General features: G+C 42.6%; 1 protein-coding gene across 1 annotated transcript in view; it reads right to left on the reverse strand.

Moving 5' to 3' along the window:
- LOC126298181 (uncharacterized) overlaps positions 1-18,090 on the reverse strand; it is a 157,775-nt gene that overhangs the window by 16,146 nt on the left and 123,539 nt on the right. Inside the window, exon 3 of the mRNA XM_049989489.1 lies at positions 8,193-8,508. Within this exon, the coding sequence (XP_049845446.1) occupies positions 8,193-8,508 (316 nt within the window). The remainder of the gene's footprint in view (positions 1-8,192; positions 8,509-18,090) is intronic.

An 18,090-nucleotide genomic window follows, 5' to 3' on the forward strand; every position in this document is an offset into this window, starting at 1 on the left:
AACTTATATTAGTTTCTATATCTCGATAAATGAAAGCCGGCCGGAGTGGCCGTGCGGTTCTAGGCGCTACAGTCTGGAGCCGAGCGACCGCTACGGTCGCAGGTTCGAATCCTGTCTCGGGCATGGATGTGTGTGATGTCCTTAGGTTAGTTAGGTTTAATTAGTTCTAAGTTCTAGGCGATTGATGACCTCAGAAATTAAGTCGAACAGTGCTCAGAGCCATTTGAACCATATGATAAATGAAAAACGTCCCGATTATTTATCATTATAACACAATATTCGCCTCTTTGCATAATATCGTTTGCCAAAAATCTTGATTCGATATTTAAAACTGTACATGGAATAATTTCTCCAGACAAAATATTTGTTATCCCCTTAAAAGAACCCAGTGGTCGCTATGGACGGCTATAGATGGCGTAAAGCTGGCATCTGACAGAGAACCCTCCACCATTTACGGCAGTGAAGCAGAGTGAATGTCCACTCTCCACCATTAGATGAGTTGGCTTGGAGACTTCACAAAACCAGAGAAGAGTGCTATCGAGTTGGACGTGCTCGATTTGTTGGTGTATTAACACCATCTGTCCAACATGCCTACAATGAATTGTGTATGACTTGCAGCCAAGTGACATGTTGTAAAAACAGTGGCCGTAAAATGAAAGTAAGTGGACGGGGAACCGAGGCTAGGGTTACACCTTATCACTGAGAGTCGGTTTCAAACCCGACAGCAATTGCTACCGTCAGTGAAGGGAGGCCCATTTGAATCAGCTTCCGAGCGAACAATGCGAAGGGAACTGTATGCAAGGGATCTTTGTAGTCAACAGCTCAGTGATACGTTTAAACTGCTGTGTGTGAAGGATGTGGCTCAGGTCGGAGGTGGTTCTTTGATGTTTTGAGGGGTCTCTTACATCTGTCAAATAGAATTACATTATTGAACAGTCGAGCCTTAAAGCAACCGAAAATAAAGAAATTTAAAATTAATACCCTATCATTAAACCCTTTTGATATATCTTACTGTAATGTGGACAGATACAACCACATGCCAAAATTCCTCAAATTTAGCTTGCGCTGCAATGCCTCTTAAAAACAATTTATTGCAGTAATTAGCATACAGTCTTCATGAGTGTAGTAATTCATTGGACAACATAATAACCAATAAAAGGAATTAATTCATATTTTACAACGAGAAAACAGCATGATTCCATCATGTAGTAATGACTTTGAAAATGAAAACGAAATAAACCCAAATGTATATTTATGTTAAAAATTAAAAATGGCTCTGAGCACTATGGGACTTAACAACTGAGGCCATCAGTCCCCTAGAACATAGAACTACTTAAACCTAACCAACCTAAGGACATCACACACATCCATGCCCGAGCGAGGATTCGAACCTGCAACCGTAGCGGTCGTGAAGTTCCAGACTGAAGCGCCTAGAACCGCTCGGCCACACCGACCAGCTTAAAAATTACACTATACTAGTTAAATGTTACAGAAAAATGTGACCTAAACCCGAATCATAGGATCAAAAATTGGCAACTATACCGACTGAAGCTCAAATACTCACCGGCGGACGTGGAGAATGATCACAAACCGACTGCGCATAATGCGTCTTTTATCCAAAAGAAGGCAAATGTTTGACAAACATAACAAATTAAACTAGGATGCGGATACGAATAGTATAATTTTCAAGCTCTATTTCTTTCTCAAAGGGTGCGTTTATCTATGAGAAAATATTGCCCAACAAAATTATGAAAGTTTCCGGGCAGGTCTAAAGAAAATACCATATTTGTGTAAAGACTGGCAACTAGCAGCAGATGTAGTGATTGTTAGTTTGTGTGCATTAAAAATTTTAGGACCTATGAGTGACAAGTGGAATTATCGCTGTCGTACAAATACATACGACAAACAATACGTTGGTTAAGGAGTTGCAACTGCAACATACTTTATGCTGTAGGAAAGGTGCGCGGATAGCTCCAGTTAATTGATAGATTACTGGAAAACTACATTTTTTTAGGAAATAGGTTACTGTCAAAGCACTTACAGTGCGTGAAATCTGTATTAGGTCGATACAAAAAGAGACAGTCAACATTCTAAAGACGGGCAAGCCCATGCTCACTTGATAATGATTCCAAACGCTGAAGAATTGGCCCAACTAGCGTCTTCTATATGATTTCCTTTACAGATGCATTCCACTTTCCGTGAACCCCTGCAATAAACCGGTCTTCCACTCTACTTTCCGTACCATAGTTTTAACACATCCATTCATTTTCCCGTAGCTTCTTAGTATTATCCACTCTGTAAACAATGTCACAGGTTCAAGACGTCCACCACTATTCGACTGATCGGATACTCTATTCCAGGCATTAACCTGCATTTATCAGGAGCTTTCATTTACGCTGAGGTGATAGCAGTCTTGAGATAGCGATATGCACGTATACAGATGGTGGTAATATAATAATACAAGGGCAGTTCATTGGAAGAGCTGTGATTTTTACTTAGGTGATTAATGTGAAAACGTGTCTGGCGTGATTATGGCCGCACGACAGGAATTAACAAACTTTGAAAGCAAAACTGTGGTTGACCCTAGACGCATGGGACATTAAATTTTGGAAATCGTTAGGTAAGTCAATATTCCGAGATCTACAGCTTCTAGAGTGTGCCGGGAATACCAAATTTCAGCACGACATCGTCTGCAGCACCTTGTGACCATATCGGTTGGAGCCTAGGCGACTAAGAAACTGTGGCCTGGTCAGATGAGTCCCGATTTCAATTGGTAGCAGCTGACGATAGGGTTCGAGTGTGGCGCAGAACCCACCAAGTCATGGACCTAAGTTGTCAACAAGATACTGTGCAAGGTGGTATTGGCTCCATAATGGTGTGGACTGTGTTTAAATGGAATGGACTTGGTACTCTGGTCCAACTGAACCGATCATTAAACATATGCAGTCGCTCATGTACTTCTTGTTCCCAAACAATAATGTAATTTTTATGGGTGACAATGCGCCATGTCACAAGATAACAACTGTTCGCTATTTGTTTGAAGATCATTGTGGATATTTAGCTTGAATGATTTGGCCACCCAGATCGCACGACATAAATCTCATCGTACAATTATGGGATTTAATTGAGAGGTCGGTTCGTATACAAAATACTGCACCGGCAACACTTTCGTAATTATGGACGGCTATAGAGGCAGCATGGCTCAACATTTCGGCAGGGGATATCCAACGACTTGTTGAGTCCATGCCATGGCGAGTTGCTGCACTACGCCGGACAAAGCGTAAATACGTCAAAGTCTTTCTGCATATCTTTCCGATCGGTACGGGCTTTTGTTGAAGTTTCGAGAACATATCTTCACCGAAGAGTCAAGCAGTATATTGCTCCCTCCTACGTATATCTCGCGAAGAGACCATGAGGATAAAATCAGATTGATTGGAGCCCACACAGAAGCATACCGACAAACCTTCTTTCCACGAACAATACGAGGCTGGAATAGAAGGGAGAACCGATAGAGGTACTCAAGGTACCCTCCACCACACACCGCCAGGTGGCTTGCTGAGTATGGATGTAGATGTAGATCGTTCAATGACGTTACTTTTCTTTAGATAAGAGCGTAATTAGCTATCAGTCTGATGACCCTATACATAGTTGATCTATACCCTTATCCTTTGTCCCTAGAAAGCAATAAGAAGCAGGAAGATGCATTGTGAGCGTCTGAAGATAATACACAGTTGGCATAAAAACGGTGCAAGACTGGAACACTAGAATTGAAGTAGTTATTGCATGTTATTTGACATAAATGTTGTTAAAGTCAAATATGTGAATTTTTAATTAGTGTTAGGAGATAAAGCAATTGAATTCCGAGGGGTGTGGCGATGATGATTAAGGCTAGACAAATCTGGCTGCGGGTAGCAGTGTTTTGTAGTCATCGCTCTTATAAGTTTATCCGTCTTACACCACCACAGTTGCTGTTCGTCTTAGAAAAGTTATAATTATTGCAAAATTGGGAGTGTGTTTCTCTTATGCAACGGTCAAGTAAAAATAGACAGGCCGTTTCAGACATTAATGTACTGTATTAAAAAATGAACACTCGAGAAGCATAGTACGTGATTAGGCTTCGCGAGAGCGTACGTATGTTTACCCCATTGTTCACACCGTGTGTGTGTGGGGGGGGGATTCCTAAGGGATTACTGAGGTCATCCGTCCCTAGACTTTCTAACTACTTAAAGTAACTTAAGCTAAGAACAACACACACACACACACACACACACACACACCGAACCTCCAGCGGGAGAGGCCGCGCAATCGTGAGATGGCGCCTCTAACCTCACGGCCACTCCGCGTGGCTCAGGCGACTGTCCTAACGTGGTGTACGTTCTTCCATACCTTCCCTTAAGATGGGTGAAGGCTGGTTCTGAAGCCATTCTTCCATATCCTCGTACCCTACTTGTTCAAAGTTGAAGTGATGACCTTTGCCATCCGTCTTTACGGGTCGGAAGACATGTTAGTCACAAGGCGATAGGTTACTACTTCAAGTCAATGATCCACCCACACATCCCGTCAGAAAAAAGGCAGAGTGTCCTGTGCTGCACTGTCAGAGCTCAGACTTGCTTTTTAGTGAAGGAAAATCACATTGCCTTTAATGGTTGTGCAGAGTGGCAGCATAACGAACAAATGTTTTTGGTTTGCAAATGAACGATATGGCCGGTCTTCAGATGAAGTACTACATGGTATACATCAGCCATCTTCCCATTTTTGAACACTGAACAGTGCCTGTTTTCCTTTCTTCCGTTTACAGAGTGGTGCGCTCTGAAAACTACGTCACTGAGCGATTACGAATGGAAACTTGAAGAGATGTTCTATCTATTGATATGTGTCATTTTTGTGTGTATCTTCCAGTTTTCGCACAGTCGTCTCCAGAAATCTGAGAGCCACTTATGAATAACCCTGCATTTAGGGCAGTTAAAGGTGAAGACTATGCTAACAGCAAAATAAATAGGGTAGTGATAATGGCCTAAACCGCTTCTGGTAAACTAAAAAAGGTTTTCGGCACAAAGCATCCAATGTTTCTGAAAAGGAAACCTCCCGCCGGAGGTTCGAGTCATCCCTCGGGCATGGGTGTGTGTTGTTCTTAGCATAAGTTAGTTTAAGTAGTGTGTAAGTCTAGGGACCGATGACCTAAGTAGTTTGGTCTCTTAGGAATTCGCAGACAGTTTTGAAAAAGAAAGTTTACAGTCAGTGAGCATTCCCAGTTTTCACTTGATACATGGAGTCTTAGTACGACAAAGTCTAAAAACTGGAGATTACCCAGCAACCAACAGAGAGACATGGTAAGAACTACCAGGGGAAAAAGTAAAAAGAACAACTAGATCAAGAAACACACTGAAGTTGAAGCCATAGCTATGACAGTAATAAAAATGAAACGATGGTTCGTGGGATATGTAGACAGAGATGGAAGGCAGATGGACAGACTAAAGTTACAATGAACCATATCTGCTTCTGGATTTCATGCCACTGTAAGTACGCCTCAACGGTCTATCTTGTCCACCCTCATTTACATCCTGTACACTGCAGACATTCCGACAAACCCCTCCCCTCCCCTCCCCCATCACCTACCTCCTGTAATATGCTGATGACACCACTTATCTACCTAGCTACTCATTCCCCCCACCAACTCTCCCATGCCTTCCCCCTACATTCTTTGCATCTCCTGTTTGAATGATGTAATATGTGAAAACTACAAGCAAATTCACATAAATGCCAAGCCACATTCCTTAGTAGCGTTAGTGTCGTCTCGACTGCCATATCTCCATCTACAGCCAGCCCTTCCCTCTGACAAACAGAAAAGTATTTAGGACTAAACCTCAGCAGAAAACTAGCATGGAATTCATACCTTCATACCGTCCAATATAAACCCGAAACTGACGAAAGCAATGGGTGGTTGGTTGGTTGATTTGGGGAGGGGACCAAACAGCGAGGTCATCGGTCCCATCGGATTAGGGAAGGGTGGGGAAGGAAGTCGGCTATTCCCTTTCAAAGAAACCATCCTGGCATTTGCCTGAAGCTAGACCAAAACAGCAACGAGGCCACACCAGGGGTGAGCAACCTCCTACCATCATCATTAACTACAAAACACATCTGCCCCATCCTAAATTACGATGATGTTGTTTGGATCTCTACCTCCCCTAAAAGCTTGAAATCCTGGATATAAGTACATGCCACCTCGCTTTCCCCATATGCATACCTTCGACTCACATCCTACATCAACTCATCCACTTCCCACACCTTCTTCTCTTCCACAGCACCTTTGGATCCAATACATCAACCACAAAACCCAGTCCCAGCACGCAGTATCCGACCCACTAATCAGCAATATAGATCCTTGCCATGTCACTACATCCAGATTACACTTTTCATGGACCTTTACGCATTATTCATACTTTTGCACTCTCCAATGATGAAATCCGTTCAGAGATATGCTCTCCTACCCAGCTGCGATCACAATGCTCCAACCGAGTGGAGTGGCCGTGTGGTTTGAGGCGCCATGTTACGGATTGCGCGGCCTCTCCCGCCGAAGGTTCGAGTCCTCCCTCGGCCATGGGTGTGTGTATGTTGTTCTTAGCATAACTTAGTTTAAGTTAGTTTAAGTAGTGTGTAAGTCTAGGGACCGATGACCTCAGCAGTTTGGTCCATAAGGAATTCACACACGTTTGAACATCTGAACAATGCTCCACCCCACGTCATCCTTCCACTTCCTTCTCCTTCTCTTCCTCCACTTCACTGACTTTTAGTCACTACCTCCAATTCCACAGAGCCCCATAGTCATACTCATCGAGACCATGACGATTCTCATGCACACCACCATTACAGCATAGCGCCTTTATCATCGGTGAACATGTTTCCACTGCAATATAAGATAATCTAAAAAGGATTAAAAATGTATACTAGTAATAAAAATTCTGACCGATGTAATGCAGCAACTCGATGTGGCATGGATTCAAGAAATCGTTGGAAGTCCCCTGCAGAAATATTGAGCCATTCTGCCTGAATAGCCGTCCATAACTGCGCTAGTGTTGCCGGTACAGGATTTTGTACAAGGACTCTCGATTATGTCCCATAAACGTTCGATAGGACTCATTTCGCACGATCTGGGTGGCCAAATCATTTGCTCGAATTTTCCAGAATGTGCTTTTAGCCAATCGAGAACAATTGTGGCCCTGTGGCATGGCGAATTGTCATCCATAAAAATTCTATCATTAATTGGGAACAAATGGTCTCCGAGTAGCCGAACATATCAAACTCCTGTCAGTGACGGGGTCAGTTGGGTCAGAGGACCAAGTCCATTCCAAGTAAATACAACCTATATCATTATGGAGCCTCCACAAGCTTGCACAGTGCCTTGTTGACCACTTGGGCCCATGGCTTCGCGGGGTTTGCGCTACACTCCAACCATACCATCACCTCTAACGAACTGATATTGGGACTCGTGTGACCAGGCCACGGTTTTTCAGTCACCCAGAGTCCAATCGATACAGTCACGAGCCCAGGAGAGGCGCCTTAGGCGATATCGTGCTGTTAGCAAAGGCACTTACGTCGGTCGTCTGCTGCTATAGATCAATAATGCAAAATTTCGCCCCACTGTCCTAACGGATACATTCGTCGTACGTCACACATTGATTTCTGAGGTTATTTCAAGCACTGTTGCTTGTATGTTAGCACTGACAACTCTACGGTAAAACGCTGCTGCTCTCGGTGGTTAAGTGAAGACCGTCAGCCACTGCTTTGTTCGCATTGAGAGCTGCTGCCTAAAATTTGATATTCTCGGCATACTCTTGGCACTGTGGTTCTCAGAATATTGAAAATGGAAGAACCGCTAATGCGCTGACCCTTTATACCTTGCGTACGTGATACTACTACCATTCGCTATGTGCGTATCGCTGTCCTATGACTTTTGTCACCAGAGTGTACACACTGCTTCACTGCGATGACTTAACGATAGCAGTGAGAGATCGTATGACCCCCTGGTACTTCATCTAAAGCGCTACCATGCGATTAGTGTGCCCCTTTAAGGGGGCGAAGAATATTTTTAGGGTGAATACGTGTCATCGTGGCCCAACACTCTGTCCAGTCTACTCATGCCGCAAACTCCCTAATAGATACGGATGTCTATGACAGGAGCGCAGTTTTGATACCAGAGGCAGCACGGGTTCCGCCGGCGGCAGCGACGGCGGCGGTGGCGGTGGCGGCGGGGGCGGCGTCACGGTGGCCTCGGCGTCTGCGGGGCTGGCGGTGGAGGCGTCCGCGTCGGAGCAGGATGGGGGTGGCGTGGGCGAGGCGGAGGCGGAGGCGGCAGGGGGGCGGCAGTCGCGCAGCCACAGGTCGGGTGTGATGAGCGCGCCCGACGAGCCCGCCCCCGCGACCGCACCCGCCGCCGCCGGGTGCAGCTGCAGGTGCGCCTGCGCCTCCTTGCAGAAGATGTTCATCTTGTACTGGTTCAGGCACTTGTCGCTGCAACACACCACATAAAGACGCCGTTACTCGCCTAGCTCGAGTAAATAGTTTAAATGGCTCTAAGCACTTTGGGACTTGACATCTGAGGTCACCAGTCTCCTAGATTTAGAACTACATAAACCTAACTAACCTAAGGACATCACACACATCCAGGATTCGAACCTGCGACCGTAGCAGCAGCGCGGTTCCTGACTGTAGCACCTAGAACCACTTGGCCACAGAGGCCAGCTAGCTCGAGTAAGATACCACAAGGCCTGGATCTGCAGCGTTTACTTTTAACAGACTATGATTCTTAATAACAGTGTTACTAATTTGTCAAAATTGTTGTTAACCTGCTTTGGATTGCACTGTCAATGCAGGGTCTGGCATGACGTGCAAAACTGTACTCGAGCACGATGTGCTGCACACATGCGGGCAGAGGCTTGACCTGTCTCGACTTTGCTAGGTCCTTCTCTGAAGTACTCGGTACAACGCGATACTTCATTTAGCACTGCGGTGTGGCATTTTTCGGTCGGCACGATATTCTTCAGTCCAACAGAAACGTGGTGTCTTCGCTGTTTACCTTTCACTATTTGTTTGTTGTATAAGGGAAGTTGACGGATCCAGTGTCTCTTTGCACAAAAAGTGGTAGTTTTATGATCCGTCGTCACAAGATTTTAAAAGATGACAGATGGCTCTGAGCACTATGGGACTTAACATCTGAGGTCATCAGTCCCCTAGACTTAGAACTACTTAAACCTAACTAACCTAAGGACATCACACACATCCATGCCCGAGGCAGGATTCGAGCCTGCGACCGTAGTGAAAAGATGACAGGAAAGCAAGGTGAGAACCCTCAGTATCCATGATGCAGTCACGTAATCGACAGGTACCGCAAATTTGCTCTGGAATAACGTTAAACGCCACGCAGAATTTTTTTAAAGATTTAGTTGATGATGAAGAACACTACAAAGCTCGACAGACGGGGTTCATTGTTATATAAATCGAGAAGCGCCTTGTGCTAAATCTGCAAGCATGGATTCTAAAGTGGCGCGCATTATTTAACTGTCAGTTACAGCATGTTTTGATAGGACTGAACGAAAAACATGAAGACTTTATACATTACTGCAAAGTACGATGGTTAAGTCAATGGTTTTTTTAATTTGAAACATGCTATTGCTGAGTGTATGAAGGGAAAAGAAAATTAGGAACGAAAATTAGGAAATCCAAAATAGATTGCAGACCTGGCATTTCAAATGGACCTGATTACGCACTGCTCACAGTGAGAAACTGCAAGGTGAGAAACAACTTATTTCTGATTTAATGGCAATCCATTTAAAAAGGTAATCACATTATGGAAGGGACGAATTTTGACAAGAAATGCCGACCATTTCCCTAACCTAACTGGCGTTAAAGAAAACGAGAGTTTAGAAGAATTCTTTGTGGTCTTGAAAAAATTACAAAGATAGTTTTCTAAATGTTTTGAGGACTTCGTCAATATTCATCTGTCTGAGAGCTGTTTTCAAGACTGTCTGTCATTTCAGTTCAAAGCACCTGTGCCCTTATGCAAATGGAACAGACAGATCTGCCATGTAATTTACGTTTAAAAGGCAAATTGTTTTACATTAAAACTGTCCAGAAGATATACGTTATTTTCTTCGGGATGAGTTTCCATGTCTACATAAGAGATAAAATATTTCAACATATATACGTTATATACTTTTAACGATTATGAAACGAAATAAGTCACGATTACGTTGCAACATGAGTGCAAAAATCTGTGAAATAGGCTGCATCTATCTGTCCATATTCCCACATTTTGACGAGACAGAAATTATACTACGTCCCTGTGCACCAAAAATAATGAAATAATACTGAAAATATATTATGACCAAGCTTTCATCGGAACAATATTTCATCGGAACTGTTGTGCACAGCGACTGTCGGATATTTCAAAAAGGGAAAAGGAATTCAGGAATCAGTCGCAAATTCAATCTCTATTTTCATTGCACATCTAGATTACAGCTATTGAATAGCTGTCTTCAGTGAGTTTAAATCGAGTCATACAGGGTCAGATAAAGTCAGAATCAGGCCATGTACGTCTTAATGTCGTATGGTCCCCATTTGTTATTACAGGCTTGACGAGTCTAAATTGCTCGATTTAAAGCGAAATCTGTGTGGGTCCTAGAAAATGCGGTCCTCATGGATTGTAGCCAACATGAGGGGGTGAAAGGTGGCTAAAACAGGAATCACCGAAAAAAAAATCTGGTGGGTCACTTGACTGCTCTGTCAAGAAGCCATTACCTTCTCATAGCGAAATAAAAAAATGCTCTAAAAATTTTCACAGAAAAGAACCGAATGGTGCTCAGGGGACTAGGAAGCATATTGTTTGAGTGAAGCCGGAATAGATTATCAAACAACTTCATGACACGAATGAGATTAATTCATGACGGTTTTTTATTTCTTAAAGGAATTTAAACAGGGTGGTCAGAAACTGCCTGAAAAACTCATAGGGTGCTGAATGGTAGGTTGTGCTGAGAACAAACTGTTACGAAAAAAAAAAAAAATGGAGACGTTGCGCCGTTTCCAATTCAATTAGTCGGGTAGTTGCGCCTGTAAATTCAAGCACCTGCCAGAGGTGGTGCTGCCCAAAGTGTTTTTCGTTTAGTTTCCTAAAACCGAACGAGAGAGCGGTACGCAAATTGGACATGGGGCGATAGTAAGGATCGAACCAGAGCCAGTAGCTGAGTAACCTTGTGTATTATCATATACGCTGTGAGAATAACTGATAATAATTGTATCTGACATGCTGCTTGAATTTGCGTGCAATGACATGTTTGGTTAACTTCAATGATAACTAAACTGGAAACGGCGGTACGTATCAAATTTTTTTGTTAACAATTATTTCTCTGCAAAACCTACCCTGCAACAAGCTTGTAAGTTTTTCAGACTGTTACAGACCATCCCATATAGTGCGACGAATCTGTATGTTTCATGGTTGATTAGTATATATGCTGTTGAGGCTTTCCACGTTTAGTTAAGCAAATCTGCTGTTCCACAATTTTCGCCTCAGAAAATATGATACGCAGACAGTTAAAAAACGACAGCATACAGAACTAAGTTTACACATTTCACAGACAGATAATGAACACGATTCCATAACTTAGCTTACCGGAAAACTGTGGTGATAGGAAGGGCACTCTGGTGCAACTTTAAAATTAAAGAAATTTGCCAAATCATGAAAACAGGGGACTTTCTACGACGGCGTAACCACTGAGAGAGTGATGCATGTATCTGAATACCTTAATGCACAAAGAAGTCTGTGGGAGACCTTTATCCATAAAGATGTTATGGAATATAAGTCTAATGAACATTAGCTACAGAGAGAGGAAATATGGTACAGTGTGGCTTCATCATAGCAGGAATGTTCACTTTGCACGATAATGTTTACTTAAATACCTATTCACTGGTATTAGTACGTCATCACACATATATTTCTACCAATTTCCATATTTAAGTAATGGTTTTCACTATTAACAACCTACGATGCAGTTTTATTAGTATTGTTGTTACTATTCTTGGAGAGCTGACCATTTAAGATCACGCTACAACTTCATTTTTTCCTCATTGTCCAGAGTTTCTTCTGTCTCCAACAATCCGTCATAAGTCTGTTTACTGTTGCTTTTGTTCTTCAGTTATTTGTAATTCTTCTTTCGACTCTGTATTCTGTTTCTACACACGTCCCCTTCTAAAATGAGTTCTTACGGAGTGCTGGGTCTCTGAAAGTCTTTCCCAGTGTCTTTAAATGCACGTCATGGTGGTCTTCTTGTTCCAGAAATAATCAAATATTTGATAGGATGGTCAATTTTTGTCGATTTTTTACAACTGTCTAAGAAACATCAGCATCCTTGGAGATCCTGTACACATTTCGGTAGCCTTCTTTGCTACTTCGAAGTCCCCAGTCGGCCTGAGTGTGGATCACATTCATAATTTTTGGTAAGTTTTTCCAACTTCTCTAGCTTGTAGCTCATCGACAGGCATTCAATGGCGTGCAGGCATTCTGTTTTCAGCACAGCATTATAGTGTCTTAGTTTGACGCTTCAGGAGATGCACGTCTTGTTGTAAAGGATTTTAGTGAGCTGACACGATCCGTCCAATTCTGAGATGCGATCATCTATCACAGCTTTTTCTAGTCCATTTTCCTGTGTGATATCGCCGAGGTATTTGAATTTCTTTACCCTCGTAATACGTCCTATCTCTATTTCAAGGAATGTCGGCCGATATTTGTCACTCATCTCGAATTTGATCTTTTCTATCCAGATCCTCAGCCCCGTCTGACTGGCGATGCTTTCTACAAAGTTGGATGTTCGTTATTCGCAAATGTCCGCCTTGATCGCATGTAACTATAGTATTCACAATATCCGGTTTCAGCTTACTGCCACCGTCAGATCTGTTACAAAATAGAAAAAAAACCACTAATGTGACACTAATACGGTCAGTTGGCTGAAGACCAAATATACAGAAAATGTAAGAATACATAAAAGGATTATTAGATTTTCTGTACATTTGGTATTCAGCCAATTGAACCTATTATTGTCACATTAGTATTTTTTCTTTTTTGTAACAAATCTGATAATGGCAGTAAGCCGAAACCAGTCACTGTAAAGCTATATGCGAACAAAACGAACATTTACAGATAAAGTGTCAAAGATGATCGCGAACTCGTTTACATTATATGTCTTCAATTAATTGGTCTGAATGATCACTTCCTCTGGGGTTATTTGAAAGTCATCTGCAAAGGTCATGCAACTGAATTCCTTCAGATTTTGTTCCTAAGGAGATCGGGCCTATTCCTTTATTTTCGAGTTTTGATTTCCAAATTTCTACAATCTTTTATAGAACACAGCTGATTAGTAGCGGTGATAGACCGCCATCTTGTCTCAAGCCTGTCTTTATTTTAGAGGGCCTGAACTATTCACCCATGAAATTCACCTTGGAGGTTGACACTGTTCGGGTCTCTTTGATTTTACTCGCCACTCTGGGTTTCACTCGGAATTCCCTGATGAACGCGTCCAGGGTTCACTGTCCACTGCGTCAAAAGGGTTTTTGAAATCTATGAAAGAAACCACAATTTTCCTGAAACTCAGCATTCTTTGATAGATTATTGAATTCAAATTACGGATTTGCTCAGCACAGTAGCAGCCGTTCCGGAGACGTCCACGATATTCCCTGAGCTGTGTATCTGGGGTCATCTCTGTTGTATTGAGAAGCGGGAAATAACTGCAGAAATCAATTTGGTACGTACGACTAAAGTATCCGTTAGGACAGTGCAGCGACATTTGTTGTTAACGGACTATGCGAGCAGCCGAACGTTGCGAGTGTCTTGGCTAACAGCACGACATCGCTCGCAGCGACAAATAACGATATTGTGTCACTGGGTCATAACTGTTCGCGATTGGTTTGAAGAACATTCTGCAAATTTATAGTGAATGATTTGGCCGCCCAGATCGACCGAATTGAATATCATAGAACAGTTATGGGACATAATCGAGTGGTTAGTGAGTGCACAACATCCTGCACCGGCAACGCAATTATGAACAGCCATAGAGGCAGGATAGCTCAATATTTCTGCATGGGACTTCCTGTTGAATCCGTGCCACGTCGAGTTTCTGCACTGCGCTGGGCAAAATGAGGTCCGGCACGATGTTCAGAGGTATCCCATGACTTTTTTCATCTCAGTGTAAATTCACCCTCGTAGGTACAGAAATACCTCGCAATCCAGCATATGGAATGCCGGAGTTAGGAGGTCAGAGGAAGGGAAAGCAGAGATAATAACAAAGGAAGGATGGGACAGCCAACGGGAACAAGATGGATTGGCTGTCCATGTTGTAATAAAGAAATTTTCACGTGAAATGAGGGTCTTCTGCAATAGAAGGTCAAGGCAGGACACAGCAAAAACTAAACCGATGCATCATAAGAACAATAACATTAATTTAACAAAGCAGTCTTGTAGAATGAAAGACTTAAACAGGGATATTTTAAAACAAGACACCAGTTATTAGTTATAACCTTATTCGGTGGCTGTATTGGCAATTACAAAATATATTTAAACTTTTATTTGTGGTCAGAAAAAACTGAATATTTGTGAAGAAAGGAAATGCAATTGAACTGAGTACTTCACTAATTCAACTGTAAAGAGGGGAAGTGCTGGTTAGATGTAGGAGAGATTTGGTATGTAGCTGCTTATAATGATGATACATTCCTTACGGTGATAGAAAGGAGAAAGTTGGGTGTATACATAGGGCAAATCAAGAAACAACCATTGTAATAATAAAAATGAGAAAACTGGGATTATTAGGGAGGGGTCCGTAGGATATTAACGAGATGAAAGTGGTGGGTTAGGAGAACATATTGAAAAAGTTTGACCCGGTACGTAACTCTTTAAGAGCAAAATTGACTCATAGAAGAGGAACAAGATCGCAAATTCCACGTTGGGCAACTGATTATTGGATGCAAAAAGAGAGAAATCTTGGTTGCATATAAAGGACGAGTTTAGTGCCATACTGCTATGTTTGTATGAAGGTGTCAGAACTCAATGACAAGTAGCAGAGGCTCGTGTGTCAGACATTTAGCTGTTAATACCCATAAGTATGCTGAGAAAAAGCGATAAGAAAATAAGTATATGTTATATGATTATTATTCGTATTGATGTGACTATTTGCTCGGAAATATTTCGCTGAGACAGAGTCAGGCAGCAGCAGCCGGCCGAGACACAAGCAGCAACAGGGAGATAACCGATTTTGTGGTATTTTACGAGTTCCTAACCGGGAGCGAATTGTATAGATTTCCAGGATATCAAGGGCCAGTTACAACATTTGCGGGTTAATTTGCCTCAGGAGAAGATACCAAGGCTTTATGATACGATTACCAACCGAAGCAGAGCATGAATATAGGCCAGAGCGATGCCATGTCGTACTGATATGTGCACTCATACTGCTAAGTTCTTTATAAATTTCACACGATTTTGTAAGGCGGCAAAGGCCTTGTTGTCGTGTGCCTCACCAACGTACCATCATCATCGACCCTGTAATCACTGTAATAACATCACACACTTTCTCAAACCTTGAAGTTTAATTTCGTTTCCTCCTCCCTTTCTGAATACTTCACTTTTGTCAGCAGTGCTTTTGCATTTCATGATTTCCGATGATCTAGCCAAACATTAATGAATCTCTTCGCCTATTTACATGAGTTGGATTAAGTTTGCTTATAGTGCAGGCACCTGGCAGGCTGTGCACCGAATATAACTTTGAAGACGTCGTTTTCTATGTATTTCACAACGATTTGCTAACGCTGCGTCTTACCTGTATACAACTGTATATTTTGTGATCAGCTTGAGAGCCACAGATGATATCTGGTAAGTGGTTTTTCATGTTCGATTCCTCAGGAACAATTGTACTGCCAGTAACCAGGTGCCAACTGTGTCTTGCTGCCCTACAAACTTTCATCCATACTGACATGGGCCTTTGCGGTACACACCACGTGCACTTCTCTTGAGCATCCGCATCGTAGATTTACACAAAAGTTGCGGGGTGACAATTATTGAGCATTATGGAATAAAATCGTCATAACTTCTGGACGATTTGCTTCAGGACGTTTAAACTGCACGGTTGGCCGCGAAGCATGATGGGAATTAGTATGCGCAGTATGGTTTGGATTAGAGACGAAGCCCTCTTTCATTTGGAGGGGTTCGTCAATAAGGAAAACTGGCGCATTTGGGAGACTGAGCAACCGCATTTCGCGATCGAGAAGTCTTTCGCCCTCAACAGGTGACTGTGTGATGTGGAATGTCCAGACAAGGAACAATCGGTGCGATATTCCTTGATGGCGCGGTGAGCACCGAGCGGTACGTGTGGGTTTGGGAAGATGATTCATCATCCCCATTATCCAAAGTGACCCCGATTTTGACAAGACGTGTTTCATGCAAGACTGAGCTCGACCCAGTCGAAGCAGGAGAGTGTTTGATGTCCTGGAGGAGCATTTTGGGGACCGCTTTCTGGCTTTGAGGTATCCAGAGGACACTGGCATGGACCTCGATTAGCCGCCATATTCTCTGGATCTGAACACATGCGACTCCTTTTTTTGGGGCTATATTAAAGATAACCCTAAAACCATTCCTGAGCTGAAAACAACCATTCAGGATGTCATCGGCAGCACTGATGTTCCGACTCTTCAGAGGGTCATGCAGAATTTCGCTATTAGTCCGCGCCACATCATCGCCAGTGATGGCAGGCATATAGAATGTGTCATAACCTATATCTGAATATCTGTAGTGACGTTTACATGTTGAACAAAGTGTGTGCACGCAGCTTTTTAACTAATCTATGTTTTTTTCATATAGTTCAATAATTGTCACCCGGTACATTTCTGAAGCGTTAGAGACGAACAATAATAAGCGATCTCCATTATGAATTTAAGAATGCCTCACATAACCATTCAGTAAAAACGAATGTAGGATGTAGCACTACGCTCAAAATTATGACGTTTTTCGAGAACGAAAATCTCCTCTGTAAAAATCAACATGGATTCCTCAAACAGTGATCTTGTGAAACTAACAAGACATTTGACACCGTCCCGCACTGCCGTTTAGTGAAAAAAATACGAGCTTATCGAGTATTGGTCCATATTTGCGACTGGATTCAAGACTTCCTTGCAGTAGAAGGCAAACTCTGTGTATGTAAAGGTAATTTCCGGAATACTCCAATGAAGTACGATATAGTCGTTACTGTTTTTAATGGATGTAAATGATCTAGTAGAAAGTGTCGAATGCTGCTCAATATTGTCGCAGATGATGCGGTTGTCTATAGCAGAATGGCAACGCCAGAAGATAGTATCGATTTCCAGAATGACCTACTGAGGGCTGATGAATTGTGCATACTCTGACAGTTGACCAAAACGTAAATAAATGTAACCTATTGCGAATACATAGGAAAAGAAATCCACTACTGCACAACTACACTATCGATGAAAAACTGCTGGAAACCATATCTACCGTAAAATATGAAGGAGTAATTATGAAGAGCGACCTTAAATGGAATAACCATATAAATCAAACAGTAGGAAAAGCACACGACAGACTTTGATTCATGAGTAAGAATGTTAAAGAAATGTAACTCATCCTCGAGGGAAGACGCTTATAAGGCGTTTGTTTGACCTGTTCTTGAGAATCGTTCATTAGCCTGTGATCCTTACCATGTAGGGACGACAGAAGAGATAGTGAAGATGCAACGAAGAGCGGAGCTTTTCGTCACGAGATCGTTTAGTGGACACGAGAGCGTAACCGAGATGCTGAACAAACTCCTCTGCCTCAGGAGCTTCGAGGCTGATTGCCAAGCGAAGGGGCCCGGGTTCGATTCCTGGTCGGGTCGGAGACTTTTCTCCACTCGCAGACTGGGTCTTATGTTGCTCTTACGCTCATATTCTCATAACTAATATTTCGGTATTGAGATGGTTGAATGTTCAGTTCCCGAAAGCCAATAATACAACAGAATAAACAAGAAAATTTAAAAAAAAGGCTCCATTGGTAGGCGTTACAAGAGAAGC

The sequence above is a fragment of the Schistocerca gregaria genome, chromosome X (genome assembly GCF_023897955.1).
Source record: "Schistocerca gregaria isolate iqSchGreg1 chromosome X, iqSchGreg1.2, whole genome shotgun sequence".
NCBI lineage: Eukaryota > Metazoa > Arthropoda > Insecta > Orthoptera > Acrididae > Schistocerca > Schistocerca gregaria.